We start from the raw sequence: 16,832 nt of genomic DNA, 5'->3' as shown, positions 1-16,832 counted from the left end.
CTAAGTTCTAGCTGATGTCCTTTCTTCTCCCTGAGGCTTTTCAGCACAGTCCATTTCACCAAGATCTTGTCAATCCCGATCACCAAAGAAGAATTATGAGATATTTTGCGACATCTCTGTTCTTTTTTAATTTCCACTCCTGTGCCTTGAAGGCAGCTTCTAAATATATTTACTTAACAGGCATTCCTCTAGATGCTGGGATATAGCAGTGAACAAAACGAAAACCCTGCCTTCATGGAGTTTATAGTTTTAGTAGAGGGAGACAGATAATAAATAAACAAGTAAATACGTAGGATGTTTTGGAGGAAAATAAATCAGGATGAGAGGGATAAACATATCTATCGTAGTCCTTACTACATTGTGTTATAATTATCTGTGCCTCCCTCTTCCCCACTAGATTGAGAATTTTTTGAGGGCACAGATTTGATTTTATTAATCCCTGTAGCTCACTGGTCCAGTGCCTGGAATAGAGCATGTGTTTAAAAAATAGAGGAGCAGTGTAGCTTAAACCTGGCTGAGACTGCCTTGTTCAAATCCAGTCTCTGACACTTATAAAAAGTGTGACTTTGGGTAAGGTACTTAGTTCACTGTACTTGAGTTTCCTCGTCTTAAAAATGGAGATAATGATAGCACCGACCTCATAGGGCTATTGGGAGGATTAACAAAGTCATATAGTAAAACACTTAAAATAGTCCCCCTACATAGATCGCTGGAAAAAACGACTGTTGTTATTAAAGAGACGACTATGATGTGAATGTATTCCAACCGTATGGACTTCAGAGCAATTATTGAAAAATCTGCTTATGCTAGGAGAGGTCTTCAGAAGAACCAGCTTCTGAATTCACACCAGCATACCCTTGCAGTCAAAATACGGTCTGAGAGGGGCACCTGAGTGGCTCAGTCGGTTGAGCGTCTGACTTCGGCTCAGGTCACCATCTCATGGTTCGTGAGTTTGAGCCCCGTGTCGGGCTCTGTTTAACTCCATGCCTCCCTCTCTCTCTGCCCCTCCCCTGCTCACACTCTGTCTGTCTCTCTCTCACACAAATACATAATTTTTTTTTAATTTAAAAATATGGTCTGAGAAGTTTACCTAGAATACGGAGGTATGAGCAGATGATGCAGACCCTGGCTGTCCTTTTGCGAACCTCAGACCCACTTTGCATCCAGCATCTCGTCAGAGCTGAGCTCTCTGCCTAGTTACTAGGTTTGGGAACATGGCATTAAAAATACGATTATCCAGATTTATTTGGTGATAACATGTTCTGACAGTATTTAGCCTACAGGCCATGTACGTTTCCATCATCTCTTCTCAGTAAAGAGATTGCCTGGAGCTATGTCATGCGTCTAGAAATATTGCCTTCTCCATTGTCAACAAAGTAAAAGAGAGCCATTTCTTAAATTTGTCTGGGACGCTGTAGTTTGCAAAGCACTCTCCTATCCATTATCATTCAATCCACAGGCAAACACTCCAGAGAGACAAGGCAGGGTGATCATTTCCACTTAGCAGCTATGGAAACGGAGGCTTATAAGGTTAAGCCTCAGCCAAGTTGGCTGAGCTTCTTCTCACTCTTGTTTCGGTCTCTAAAACTCTACACCAGGCTTCCACAAATCCTGGGTTCACTCCCAATATTCGACATGTCGATGTGGGTCCTTTGTCTTGCTGTTTATCCATTTTTATGTTTGTTTCAACTTGTCCTATATATCCTACTGTTTACAGCTACAATATTGACAATTATGCTTTTTTGGGGTCAGGTGAAGCTGACCTCAATCCACGAGAGCATCACAGGCCCTCTGCATCCAGTCCCTTGCATTTCTGTCACTGGGGCTGACACCCTCTAGTTGGAGGGTGGAGGCTAGAATTCTGAAGTGACTCCAAGCAGGTCCATAGTCGCCCTGAGTAATAACGACAGTGCACAGTCTGTTACCATAGCACAAATCTAGGTATACTCAGGTTCTCCTGGAAAATATGTTCTCTGCTAATTCCCTGGCCAGGAACATTTCTTTCACTGGTACTGTGTGGTAGATTAAGATAAGTTTGTGAGGGGTGCCTGGGTGGCTCAGTCGGTTAAGCGTCTGACTTCAGATCAGGTCATGATCTCACAGTTTGTGGGTTCGAGCCCCTCGTTGGGCTCTGTGCTGACAGCACAGAGCCAGGAGCCTGCTTCAGATTCTGTGTCTCCCTCTCTCTGCCCCTCCCCTATTCATGCCCTGTCTCTCAAAAATAAATAAACATTAAAAATTTAAAAAAAAAGATAAGTTTGTGAATTTATTTTGCCAAATGAGGATGATAAATAACCATCATCATAAAATAACACTATAACGACATTTGCACACCAAAAAGGTAGGAGAGATAGAATCTTAGAATAAGGGACAATACATTTAGCTTTATGAAGAACTCACAAATCATCCTTATATTTCTTGTTCTATAGAAGTCTATGTGAGACACTTTATCAGGCTCTTGCTCTGGGGCTGGCATTTGGAATTACCCTTTTGGGACTTATAACATCATTTTTACACTTGTTGCCCTAGTGTTCTTAACTCCTGCTGTGCTCAGAGCTGGAGAACTCCAGGCCTAAGAAGACATGTGTATGAACTAATAATAAAGTTTCTCTGTACATCTGGACTGGAGCCAAGACTTGTGAATCATTCTTTCTGGATATACTATTAAAAGCATTGAACGTGATATAATTAGGTATCATTTGGAACAGTACATTTGTTTTTGTAGTGGTTGGGACAACATGTTAATCCCAGGAAGTCTTAGCCTGGGAATAATTTTGGAATCTGCAGTCAGCTAAGGGAAGTACCTGATTGGATGTCACATGTTACTGTGACCCATGGAGTTGTCATTCACTGATGAGATCTTGACAATACCCATTTAAAAACCCCTATTGTGAAATTTGGGCAGACATTATAAATGTCATGATAAAGTCAAAAGCATACTACAAAGAGAAGGCAGGGGATGGAAAGAGGGTAATAATATTTTTTGAATGTCCACTATGTATCAAATACATGCAAGCAGACCAAATATCGTTCACAATAAACTTGGAAATTTAATTAGCTATCCTAATTTTATAAGTGAGGAAATTGAGGTGGAAGATAGAGAATTTGAATAAGGTCACATAGTTGGAAAGTGGCAGAATTCAAGCCCATTTGACTCCAAAACTATGCTGTCTATATTGTACTGTTAGAAAGCACAGAGCCAAGACCTAGAGTCCCAGAACCTTTTAGCATAGTGAAATGTAAACAAAAATACTTGGAACTAAAATATTTGCTGGTTAAAACTAGAGGGAAATGTTCTTAACTTGACCAAAGATACCTATGAAAAAACAACCAATAACGTCACACTTAATGCTGAAAGACTGAGTGATAGAGTAGTTTCCTAAGATTGGAAACAGGGCTAGGAAGTTTACTGTCATCACGTCTATTCGGCAGTTCATTGAAGGTCCTAGCCAGTGCAATAAGGCAAGAAAAAGAAATAAAAGTCTTAAATATTGGAAAAGAAGGATAAAACTGTTTTTATAGATTGAGATTAAAGAATCTTCAAGAATCTAGAATAATAGCTACTAGAACTAATAAATGAATTTAGCAAGGTCATAGAATACAATGTCACTATAAAAAATCTATTGTATTTCTATATACCAGCAATGAACTAGTGGAAAGTGAAATTTAAAAACCAATACCATTTACAATAACATTAAAAAATCTTGAGGGGCACCTGGGTGGCTCAGTAGGCTGAGTGTCCAACTCTTGATTTCAGCTCAGGTCATGATCTCTCATTTTGTGGGTTCGAGCCCCCTGTGCATTGGGCTCTGCATTGACAGCCTGGGGCCCTGCTTGGGATTCCCTCTCTCTGCTCCTCCCTGACTCATTCTCTCTCTCTCTCTCTCTCTCTCTCTCTCAAAAAAAATTTTTTTTTAATATTGAAATACTTCCAGATAAATTTAGCATAATATGCTCAAGACCTATACATTGAAAAGTGTAAAACATTGCTCAGGGAAATTAAAGAAAACCTAAATAAATGGAAAGATATACTATATTTATAAGTTGGGAGACTCAACATTGTTAAGATGTTGATTCTTCTCGGATTGACCTATGGACTCAATAAAATACCAAACATTTGTTGAAGTCTTGTTTGTCAAAGCTAAAACATGTAAACAACTTAAATGGGAAATTATTCAATAAAGTAAGACACACCCTGTCAGCACTCTACCTGCAAAACCTTGAACTTACCATATTTCTGTATGCAGGCAGACTTCTAACAGCTAACACCTGCATAGACTGAGGACTTTCTCTGGCCACCAGAGCCCTCTCTGCCTAGGCACTTGGGAAGCCATAAGTACTAGGAAGTTAATGCTTCTCTGAAGTAGCCCTTAGCCAATGGTAGATGGGGAATCAATGGATACATACTCCAGCTCTCTTTAGGAAAAGGGGTTTTACATTCATGTTATATAGTGGCTCCTGGAGCTCCCCAGTGCACTTGAACTCTGGTTACCTATGGTAATGACTTGTTAAATGAAACACCCTTTCCTAGCTTCCTTCTTGTCTTTGTCTCACTTCCCCACTTCCCTATTGGTTTTTTGGAATCACTTCTCACTTGAAGTACTTGCACTTGAATTCTTGTCTCACGGTTTCCTTTTGAATTCAGCATTTTGAAAGAACAAAAATCGATTAACAGATTATTATGGAAAGATCAATAAAAAAATACATTGTTAAGTGAAAAAGCATGTTATAAACCATGTTATAAACATGTTATAAAACTATAAATGTAATATAATAGCATGTATTTTTAAAACATACTCCAACCCCCCATATATTTCTAAATGGGTATGTGCATGAATACATATAAAACAGTCTAGTTTGGATCTACACTTGACTGATAATGGTTACACTTGACTGATAGTGGTTACTTCTGAGGAGAGAAGGATTGGATGAGAGGGTCAAGGGAGATTTTTGCTTAAATAGCAAACTTTGAATTTTTGAAACAAAAATCTGTTGGTGAATTGTCTGTGTTTCTGTTTTTATTTTTTTAAGTTTTTAAGTTATTTATTTTGAGAGAGAGAGTGAGAGAGAGAGAGAACATGAGCGGGGTAGGAGAGAGAGCGAGAGAGAGAGAGAGAATGTGGGACTTGATCCCACAACCATGAGCTCATGACCTGAGATGATATCAAGAGTTGGAGGCTTAACTGAGGGCCACCTAGGTGCCCCTTATTTGTGCTTTTATTTTTTTTTATTATTTTTTTTAACCTTTATTTATTTTTGAGACAGAGAGAGACAGAGCATGAACAGAGGAGGAGCAGAGAGAGAGGGAGACACAGAATCTGAAACAGGCTCCAGGCTCTGAGCCATCAGCACAGAGCCCCACACGGGGCTTGAACTCACGAACCTCGAGATCATCACCTGAGCCGAAGTCAGACGCTCAACCGACTGAGCCACCCAGGCGCCCCTATTTGTGCTTTTAAAAGTAAGTTTTAAATGCTTTATAATGTGATGGGCGAGTTCCGTTTACTTCAGCTGAAGAACCAACACTGGGCACTGGGGATGTGGAGAAAATAGGAACATGGTCTCCACCCTTAGGGCACTCCCAGAGCTTTAGCCAGGTAGACATCTGTAAAACTGTGTGATAAGTCCATGACAGAAATCAGCAGAAGGGACTCGGGGAATGCAGAGGTAGGGCTCAGCCAGTCATCTCTACAAGAAAACATGGAGGTTTAGGTACGCTTCCATCAGGACAGATGAAGGTATAACAATTAAGAATTAAGCAAATCAAGTGCTTGCCACCTGGTCAGAATAAAGATGGTTTTTAAAAAAAAATTTTTTTTAATGTTTATTTTTTTATAATTTGTTTTAACATTTATTCATTTTTGAGAGACAGAGCATGAGCCGGGAAGGAGCAGAGAGAGAGGGAGACACAGAATCTGAAGCAGGCTCCAGGCTCTGAGTTGTCAGCACAGAGCCCGACGTGGGGCTCAAACTCACGAACCGCGAGATCATGACCTGAGCTGAAGTCGGACGCTCAACTGACTGAGCCACCCAGGAGCCCCAGTGTTTATTTATTTTCGAGAAAGAGAGAAAGAGAGAGAAAGAGAGCAAATGGGGGAGGGGCCGAGAGAGAGGGAGACAGAATCTGACGCAGGCTGCAAGCTCTGAGCTGACAGCAGGGAGCCGGATGCAGGGCTCAAACTCATGAACTGCGAGGTCACGACCTGAGCTGAAGTTGGATGCTTAACCGACTGAGCCACCCAGGCGCCCCATAATAAAGATGGTTTTAACAGAAGGGTCATGACATCCCTGGAAGGGTGTCCTGAGAACAGGACTTTATCAGTGTTTCTAGAGCCACCAGGAATTTCCAGTCAGTTACATTGGCCCAGTGTCCCTGGCTCTTCTGCTCTCTCAACAGCCTCCACTCCATGCCCCTACTCCCACCCATCCCATGCTCTGAGACCCGGCCCACCAAGTGACCATCTGCTGATGATCTAGTTTCCCTTGGAGGCTGGCCCAGCAGGAGGAAATGTACTTGGTTGAGGAGGCAAGTGTTACAATCTAGCTGCGGGTTATATTTGCCACTGAAAGGCAACCAAGTAGCCTGTTTCTTGCTTTTGGCCCTTCCTTATGAGGCCCCTTAGCCCAGAAGCCCCAGGTTTTGCTGCACATTAGAATCTACTGGGAAGATTTAAAAATCCTGATGCCCAGATCACACCCTATCCCAGTTAAATGGGGTGGGTGCCAGTCAGCTGCCATCTGGCTCAAGAGACCCTATGGTGTATGTCCCTGCCCACCTCTACCTTCAGTGAAGTCATACTGGGAGCTTAAACTCAACCATGGTGGAAGGAGCCCATAAAAATGGGCTACAGACCAGAGCTCTTTATCCTAAAGTGCGAATTGTTAAACATTTACCAGCATATCGCTAAAGCCAGGCCATCAGTAGATTTTAAAGATTCCCGGGTGATCCCATTGTGCAGCAAAGTTTGGGAATCAGTCTTCGTCTTTGCCTACACCGTGCTCAGTAGAGTCTTAGAGAACTTGGTTTTACCTGCTAATTCTAAGAATGGCTATTTAAGACTCAGCTCTCTTTCTAACCTGGAACCGGTATCTTTTGGGGACTTTGAGAGAGGGCAACCTTTGTTCCGTTCTGGAGGCTGAGCCCTGTAACTTGATGTGTTAGGGGTGGATAGGTGGAAGTTTTGTGTGAAGCTCAATATTCACCTGTTAGTAAAAAGTATCTTTGTTATAATTAGAGTCCAAGCTGAAAAGGGATCCACAGTACATCTCCCGTATGACATTCTTAAACATGCCTTATTTTATCATATGTCCAATGCGTGTGAGTTATACGTTTATATACTGACTTACGAAGTCAAAGGAATAAAGGGCACATATAAATGTTAAGCTTAACAATTTTATTATACAGTTTTAAACATTATTTAAAAACTAATTTTAAGATAAAATATTCATCACTGACTCATTTGGGAAATGGAAAAGTATTGGACATGGTCTGGCTCTCCTGGCCAGAAATGTGGGTCAAGGTTAAGACTGGGTCCTGGCGTTTGGAAATGGGACAAGTATCCCACCCAGGGGCTGAAAGACAGAGAGGGGTAAGATGAAGCCGAAGTCCTCAGATACGTGCAGAGGGAACTCTCATGGGGCTTAAGCTGTGTTGTTGAGTTGAGTGGCGGCCCGGCAGTAGGGAAAGAAGTCCCAAGACTTCAGAGGAAGGCCTGGACAACACATGCACTTGAATTTGCCTGGTCTTCCCCAGTCCCCAGCTTGTTACCATGCCCCAGATCTATCTTAGTTGCTACTGACTACTGATGTTGTACTGGGCTCCAGACTGAATCTTCCACTGTCCTGTCTGGCTTCCCTTGTTCTGCCTCCCTGTAGTTGACTGTGGATCTGCTCTTTGTCCCACAGTACCACCAAACGCTCAAAGGTTTACAGCCCTCCTCACACTCTCTTTTATCAAGCCTCTGGCTTTCCTTTGCACTGACAGCTTTGTGCCCTGTCACAAGGCTGATAAAGGACCACAGAAAAATAGATGAGGGGAAATGGGAGAAACAATTTACAATTTATTAAGATTTCAGTATCACCTATCATCCCCCAACCTCAACTCCCCCAACTGAAGAGCACTTGAAATGGAGATACTAGGGGGAGAAAATGATCAGTAAACAATACATAGAAGTGGGAAGAGACCTACCTGTATTGAGTGGCTACTCTGTGTTGGGTACTGTGCTAGGTATTTCATACATTAACATCTGAATGTACTTAATCCCCTCAATATCCCTTCAAAGTAGATATTACTTTACACTTCAAAGTAGTTCCTACTACCCCCATTTCACAGATGAAGAAACTGAAGCTCAAAGGTGTTAAGTGCCCAAAGTCACACGGCTGAAAACTTTTCCTCAGCATCACATGTTTCAAATAAATGTTGCACATGTTGCATGTCTAAGTGCTTCAGGGAAGGGCAGAGGGCCTGGCTTAAGAGAAAGGCTTCAAGAAAGATCCAAGGTTCCAGGAGCAGAGCCTTGAAAAGTGAGTAGAACTTGGGTAGAAGAAGAAGTAGAAGGATATTCTGGGCCTGTGGGAAGGAGTCAGAGCTGGGAGAAAGCATCCCTGAGAAGGGTGTGGGTGCTGAAAGGCCAGAGGTGGTCCTACCTGCCTACCACTGGGAGTTTGGATAACAATGTTGAAAAGGTATCATGGACACAATGACAGAGACCTTGGGTGACCAGACTTGAAAGCGGAAGCATTTCTGCCTCTTCTTCCCTGTACTTTATAGCGCCACTTCCTTGGCCATTCCCTCCAGCCGTATGGGGCAGTGGAAAGGCCGCGTGCCCTATGGAGCTGGCCACTCCCTAGCTTTGTGAGGTTGGGCAAGCTACTTTGGCTTCCTGACTCTATTTCTTCATTTGCAAAATGGAATTTAGTGATGATTTATCACATGAGATAACATGCGTCGAGCACCCAGCTCTGCTGAATGTGATTTGCTCCCATTGTAGTCCTCTAACAACACCCCCACCTCTCGCCCTAGCCCAAGTTCTACAAAGTCTCCACAGACAACTCAAGGGGGGAGCCAGTTCTTGGAAGAAAGGGAAGATCACCTCCCACTTCCTGCACATTCTATTCCTGCTTATGCATTCTGATGTCCTGCTTGCTTTTTTAGGCTCTAAGTGCTATCCTGCTGACTCACTTCCGACTTCTCGTTCATCATGCTCAGCTCCTGAAAATGGAACAGAATGGAAAGGGCCGGATATTATACTGTCTGGTGATGTGTTTAAGGGGAATTGAGTGTCTGTCAGGCCAGACCCACGTGGATGGAATGCTGGGGACATGAACTGAGCAGTGCCCAAAGTGTATTTCTCATCTGACACTTAGGACACGTTGCCTTGGATTGTAATACTAATAATAACCACCTCTCTTAGTGTCACTGAAGAGGAGCCTGGCAGGCCCCAGGCTATGTGCTTTCTATAGTTGTCAATTTGAATCCTCACAACTGGAAAAATCAAGGATCTTCTCTATTTTATGAACAAGGAAATTCAGAGCAAGATAGGTTAAGGAACTTGCCCAAGATCACACAACAAGGGGCAGAGTAGGGAGTCAAATCCATGATCTAGGTCTGTGCTGTCTAATATGGTAGCCACTGGCCACATGAGGCTATTGAGCACTTGAAATGTAACTAGTTTGACTGAGGAAATTGAATTTTCAATTCAATTGAGATGTGCTGTAAATGCAAAATATACACCAGATTTTGAAGACTTAGTATTAGAATATATATATATATACATATATATATATACACACACACAAACTTCTTTTTGTATTGATTACATGTTTAACATGACAATATTTGGGATATATTGGGTTAAAGTATATTAAAAATAATTCTCCTTATTTCTCTTAGCTTTTTAAGTGACTTCTAGAATATTTAAAATTTCATGCACAGCTCTCATATTTCTATTGGAGAGTTGATCTAAACCATGAATGTGAAATGGTTCCAAGCCAATGATTTCTCAGTATTTTTGGTAAAAATTTTTTAGCACAAATCCCCAATTTATGTATCCTTGTTTATTTATAAGTTATATACATGTACACTATATATTATGTACATTATAAAGCACTGACCAAATAGACATTTTAAAAGATGAAATAAAAATTAAGCAGAAATAGAAGTTGTACTAATTCCTTCCCGGAGTCTAATGGCTCACTTTGTGCACCACAGGGAGTGTGCACACACCATTTTGGATATTCCTGCACTAGACTTAGAGCTCCTGAATGGCAGAGACCTTGTTAGGTCATGTATCTTGTCTCCCCCATTGTTGAACGTAGCATCATGCCTAGATATAGTTGGTGCTCAATAAATGTTTGTGGCAGGAATAAATAGTTCTTCGTATGCAATCACTTTCTGGAGGACTGGATGTATTTCTTTATTTCACATGTATTGAGTGCTTTCTGGTGCTGCAAAGTAAACAAGATTTAAGAAGACTCAGCCCTTTTCTTCTAGACCAATGCTTCTCAAACTTTACTGTGTGTAAGAATCACCTGGCAGGCTTATTAAACAGATTCTTGCCCATGAGATTTTGATTCAGTAGATCGGAGGTAGAACCTGAGACTTTGCATTTCTAAGACGCTTCTAGTATACTACACTTTGAAGGAGACTGAAATGCATTGAGAAGTTGGAAAGGCATTCCAAATATTATGTGAGGGTGGGGACAAGGAAAGAGAATTAACATCATTGAACTTTTACTATTTGCCAAGAACTTTTAAATACATCACCTATATTATTATCTTCATATTCAGTTGAGGCAACTGAGACTCAGAAAAGTTACTTAAACTGTGTAAGTCACAGAGCTAGTAAATGGCAGAGCTTGGATTGGTATCCACTACTCCTGCACTCAGTAAACTCATGCAACCCCTCATTAAGTGCCTTCACCTTTTAGACCCTGCCCCAGGAACTTGGCATGCGACACCGAGTGGGACAGACACGCTTTCTGGCATGGTCAAACTTAGTAAACAATTAAAATATAGAATTCTCATATACTGCTATGAGGGAGGCAGTGTAATGAAGATAGATAACAGAGATACATACTCTACAACAGACTCAGGAAAAACTTTCCAGAAAAAAAAAAAAAGGTAAAATGCATATGAAAAGTAAAATTCATCTGAACGATATATTAGAAGAGCGAAGGGTGCTTGGGGAGTGTTTGGGGCTGAAGATATTCATGAAGGTTTGGAAGCCACAAACCATTTGTGGAACTGAAAGTTCAGAATGTCTGAAGTATAGAGGGAGGAGGTGATAGATTAAGGTCATTGAGCAAGGGGCGAAGAAGATCAAGTGGAACTATTATTGACTTTTTTCAAAGGTAGGGGCATGGTCAGACTTGGGTTTTTAAAAGATTGCTATACTCTAAGTGGAGGATGAAATAGGGGTGTGCTAGCCTACAGGCAGGGAGATGAGTTAAAGATGCTAGTGGCATAAATTGGGGTAATATTGTGGTAATTGGAGAAAGGGGGGTGTTAAGAAGTGTTTGAAAGTGTTTAAGACCTTTGGGGTGCTTGGGTGGCTCAGTCCATTAAGCCTTCGACTCTTGATTTCAGCTCAGGTCACCGTCTCGTAGTTGGTGGGACTGAACCCCAAGTTCAGGCTCTGACAGTGCAGAGCCTGCTTGGGATTCTCTCTCTCTCTCTCTCTCTCTCTCTCTCTCTCTGCCCCTCCCCAGTTTTTCTCTCTCTCTCTCACAATAAATAAGCATTAAAAAAAGAAAAGTGTTTAAGACTTGATGATTGATTAGAAGGGAAGGAGTGGGGCAGGCAAAGAGAAATCAAAGATGCTCTCCAGGGTTCTGAGTGAAGATTTCATAAGGGCAAGGTTCTGTAAGCTTATTATTTCATATTTTAAAAGAAAGTAAATTCAAATAAGTGAGGTTATGTGATAGCAAAAGGTTATTTTAGTAAGATTTCAATTTTCTAAAACTTAGAAAATACAGGAGAAAATTACGATCTTTGTTGTTGAGTTTATTATTCTTGTTGCTTTAATTTATATCTTGTATTTAATTTGTATTTAATTTAAGGAGAGCCTTATTATCCATGGAGAGTGGAGTTGTGAACGCTGGAGACAGCACCTCTTTTTGCCAAGATCAGAATCAACCACGGAGGACCAGCCATAGGCTATGAACTATCAGTCTACTGAGTTTCTTCTGTGACTGTCTTGTTGAGTAACCTTGGACCTTGAGTTTCATTAGTTCGACATCCCTTTTTGCTTCCCCTATTTCTTCTCCACACTTGATGACTTAAAAAGGGATAGGATATGGCTCACATCAAAGGACCATCTATGATTGGGACTCCGCCTTTTTCATCTCAGTCCCGCCCCCTTTCTTTAGACCACACCCCCTTTATTTGGCCCCGCCCCCAAAGAGGTCGCCGCTGATACGACAGTGAATTCTCCACAATCCTGACCTATAGGAGATCTGAAGGGTGGGACCGAGATCAATCGTTTTTTCCATTTGTCAAATCTAATGTCTATCTGGCCCCGGTCCCTTCCCACTTCATCTTCAAGCCAAGGATTGGTTGTTCTGTTCTTGGTCCCTGGCTCATGATTGGTTCTTTTATTCCACCCTCTCTTCCAGCTTTTGCGGGCGGGATTAGCACGCAGCTTCCTGCTCCTGCCAAAAAAATAAAAGAAGAAAAAGAAAAGAGGAGAGAGGCGAAAGAAAATGTCACGGAGATCTTTGGTTTTTAATTCGCTTTTAGTCTTGTCGGTCAGGCCAGACTCTGCCTTTTGATTGGTCTTTCTATCTGCCCATCCCGGATCGGGGGCGGGATTTCCCCAGGAGACCCACACCTTGTTGCCACTGGCCGAACAGTGCGCCTGTCTGAAGCTCCGGGCCCAGGATTGGAGGCAGACGCAGACAGGTGGGCGTGGATTGGCTAGGGCAGCCGGTCAGTGTGAGGCGGGGGCGGGGCCTCGGTGGCTGGTTGCGCGTGTCCGCCGCTGGCTCCGCTCTATCCGGCTTTGCTAGGGGAGGTGAGTCCGGCCGCGGCGGCACCGGCGGCTGAGGAGGAGGCGGCGGCTGAGGAGAAAGCGGCCGGCAGCGACTGAGGAGAAAGCGGCCGCGGGGACGGGAAGCCGGGTGGGGGGGAGGGGGGGAGACGGAGCAGCCTTGAGCCCTGCGGGGGCCGTCGCGCGGGGGGACCCACCCGCTCTCCCCCCCAACCCTCCTCAGCAGAAGCAGCCGGCGGCGGGGGCAGGAGTCAGCCCGCTTCCGACTGCACCCCGCCCGCCTCCCGGGGCTCCTATTCTTTGGCCCCGGGACCCTAACCTCATCCCGGGGCGGTTCCCTCTGTCTGGGCGTCCGAGTGCTGCCCACCTCTCTTTCATTCCTCCCTGCACCTCCTTACCTTCACTTTGCCCCGGTTCTCTTTCTCCTCTCCGTCCTGCCCTGTCGCCTGCTCTGCTCACCCTATCCCTCCTGCCTCCTTCCCTGGCTCTTTTCTCTTCTGGAAAGTTTAGTACCCCCCTCCCATCAGGTCAGCCTGACTAGGAGTGGGGGGAGATGTAGGAAGGCCTGAGAGTTCGAGGGGGGGGAAAGCTGGTTTCCCTGGAAATTTCCCCCCATCTTTTGAATTTGGGGTGGTTGGAATTTTTTTAAATTGTATTTTTGAGGAGGTGGTAGGTGTTTAGAAAAGGATGTGGGAATGGAAGGGGTAGATGAGTCAACCCTCTTACAAGATTCCAAGGGTGGCGTGTTTCCTGATCCTTTTCGTGCGTGGAGTTCAGGGGGTCGGGAGGTTTGGCCTTTATTCCCACATTCAAAGTTGGAACCTCCCCCCAATTAAGGATGGAGTTTTAGTACCCACTTGTGGCAGGAAACCTGGGGGGAAGGGGTCCCTTTTTCCTTTTTCTTTTCTTTTTCTTTTTTTCCTTTCTTTTCTTTTTTGGGCAATCCACACCCTTCCACACACGCTCACCCCGAAACTAAACACCAAGATCCTCTAACTTGTTTGGATTGACTGATGAAGACCTAAAGCCAGTTTCCGCTCCATGTTTTTTGAGGTGGAGTGAGTGGTTGTTCTTCATTTTTAAATGGCCAAATGACAGCTTGACCCAGTTTGCTTTCCAATCAAAGGGCATTTTTTTGAATGTCTCTTTGTGGCGCAAGAGCCAACGCAAAAATGATGGCGGCTTACAATGGCGGCACATCTGCAGCAGCAGCAGGTCACCACCACCACCATCACCACCACCTTCCACACCTCCCTCCTCCTCACCTTCACCACCACCACCACCCTCAACACCATCTTCATCCGGGGTCGGCGGCTGCTGTACACCCTGTCCAGCAGCATACCTCTTCGGCAGCTGCGGCGGCCGCAGCAGCGGCCGCAGCTGCAGCCATGTTAAACCCTGGGCAACAACAGCCATATTTCCCATCACCGGCACCGGGTCAGGCTCCTGGACCAGCTGCAGCAGCCCCAGCTCAGGTACAGGCTGCCGCAGCTGCTACAGTTAAGGCGCACCACCATCAACACTCGCATCATCCACAACAGCAGCTGGATATTGAGCCGGATAGACCTATTGGATATGGAGCCTTTGGTGTTGTCTGGTGAGTATCCACAGAAAAACACGACTTCTCGCGGTTTCTTCTCACGTTGAGGTTGGGCGAGCCATCCGCCATGGCTCCCACCATGGTGACCAACCGCGGAGCGACTCAACTGTAGGAAGCCACCGCCACCGGTGAAGAGGCCCAACGTGTTGGCTGGCCGAGTTTGTGCTTTTGAGTCCTGGCGCATTTTGGTAGAACGCCCTCTGATGAGTAACACACGTTTGCCGTCTACCAGACTTTCTGTTTAGAACCTGAGCGAGCCACCGGATGTAGGATCAATAGATGAATGTGTGAAGCGTGTATCCCGACAGACCTTGGTCATCTCTTAGGTCTGATTTAGTCTGAATAGGTTGCCTGATTGCAGCGGATGTCACCAATGACCCCACCTTTGATTCCTTAATCTTAGTCTCGTCATTGGGTTAGACTTTGCATAACTACTTTGATGTCCCATTTTGTCTTTTCATTCTTTGATTTGTAATCTTGATCCTCAGAAGGAAGATAGAGTTCATACTTGAACCAGTTAAGCCCTTGCTTGAGTGGTTTATTTTAAACCCTAAAGCTGCAGTTGGGAAGTATGTAGCTTTAGCTTTTTTGATAAGAATGCATTAAATATAGCATCACACATGAGTACCACAAATGAGGTCAGTAGACTGTAGCTATGCCGTGGCCCACATTCAGTGTAATGTTTTAGTGTCATTTAGTGTCATTTAGTGCCTCTTAAGTTGCTGTTATCCCTTGGTTGGTTGCCGTAGTAGGAAGTATACTTTTCAAACATAGGAAACTGCTCTACTTTTGCTAGTGCTAGGATGTTTGAAAAAGTCTAAGCGCTTCTTAGATGCAACATTTTGTCTATTTACTCTTCTTAGGAAGATTAGTAGTTTGTAATAAAATGAATTTATCGTTGTAGGCCCTGTTGCTGTCAAAACTAGAACAAACAATTTTTTTCTCAAGGATTAAGTATTCTGGTGTGGACAGATGAATTGATGTTTTCAGTGCGTTCAAAAATAGATAGTTGTTAATGTCTAGAAAAGCCCCCATCGCTACAGGAAAATGAACTCTTTGGAACTAGCCTGGTAAATGTCTCCTTTTGTCATTGTTTTTCACGCTATAATTGACGTGAGAATCATGTTTGCATTATATCTGGTCATCTTTATTTATAGTTCACATTTTATAATCTAGGCTACTAAGTGATCTGGTTTTTTTTAAACTAGTAGGGTCCAGTGTTTTCCCAGCTAGCTCTCCAAGGAGGTTGTTGCTGCAGTGCTCCCTTCTCCAAGGTGTATGCGATTCCTGGTGGGAAAGAGTGTAGCCAGTAATGGTGTCTCTTCAGTCGCTCTGCTCAGGGACCGGTCTGCTCCTGCCTTCTCTTTCGTATCCTGTCCCCACGGATTGCACCGTATCCTATCCCCAGGGATTGCACCGTGAACTTCCATTCCTTGCCTAACCCTTGAGGATTTCAGAGGTGTGGGACCTGGGGGGGGGGGGGGGGCAGGGTGTGTGGACCGGGACAAGGTGGTTCCTTGCTTTAAATTTTGTCATTGATTTCCTGGACTTTGTTTGGATTTTCTTAGACCTGGATGCTCTCTCTTAAACGTTGTACATACAGTGTTAAGAACTAGAGATACTGAAAGGGAAGTGGATTGCAGCATTCTTGACTATATTTTAAAGACGGTTCTACATTTCTCTCAAATGGTGATGTGACTTGTAGAGTTTTCACTTCAAGTCAGGGCTAAAGGAAAAGATTTTTTTTTTAGGGGAGGAAGGTGAGGAGCTGGGAATGCTGAAACATCTTCCATAGCAAACATTCTGGTAGAGGCTATTCTGAGTTACATATGTATGACAAACTGAATGTTTTTGATTTGAGTCCATTCTAGATTCTGTCATTGATTGAACGCCTTCTGTCACCGACAGAGTTGGCTCCCCGTACTTGAAGAGTACCTCATTCTGTACACCATCTTCTATTATATACCGGTTGTTTTGTGTTTGCCCTGTCTCACTACGTTCGTAAGCCCCTCGAGGATACGGACTGTGCCTACCAGGGTACTTCTTTTCCTCCGCGGCACTTTGCACAGGGCCGTGGCATGTTCGTTGCTTGATTACTTGATTCCCCGGTCAGGTCCTTCTTTCTTTAACCAAGTTTGTGTGGTTAGCTGCATTGAGTGTTTCCAATCAGTTGTTATAAGTGAAGTACAATTCAGAATGAAAAAAAGGAAGAGTTCCAGGTGTGTGTTTTAGTATGCAAATGCT

The 16,832-nt window shown here is 43.7% G+C and overlaps 1 protein-coding gene across 2 annotated transcripts in view; it reads left to right on the top strand.

Annotated features, from left to right (window-relative positions):
- The first annotated feature begins 13,154 nt into the window (after positions 1-13,154).
- Positions 13,155-16,832, top strand: part of NLK (nemo like kinase) — a 165,541-nt gene continuing 161,863 nt past the window's right edge. For both annotated transcript variants that reach the window (XR_006962280.1, XM_047080744.1), the window contains exon 1: positions 13,155-14,585. Coding sequence is in view for 1 of the 2 variants with exons in the window: in XM_047080744.1 (XP_046936700.1) it covers positions 14,128-14,585 (458 nt within the window). In the remaining variant the exon portion in view is untranslated. The remainder of the gene's footprint in view (positions 14,586-16,832) is intronic.

This window comes from Lynx rufus, unplaced genomic scaffold, assembly GCF_022079265.1.
Source record: "Lynx rufus isolate CCGP_SWC_20201006 ecotype Redwood Valley unplaced genomic scaffold, mLynRuf1.p SCAF_18, whole genome shotgun sequence".
Taxonomy (NCBI): domain Eukaryota; kingdom Metazoa; phylum Chordata; class Mammalia; order Carnivora; family Felidae; genus Lynx; species Lynx rufus.
This window is presented reverse-complemented; position numbering and strand designations above follow the sequence as displayed.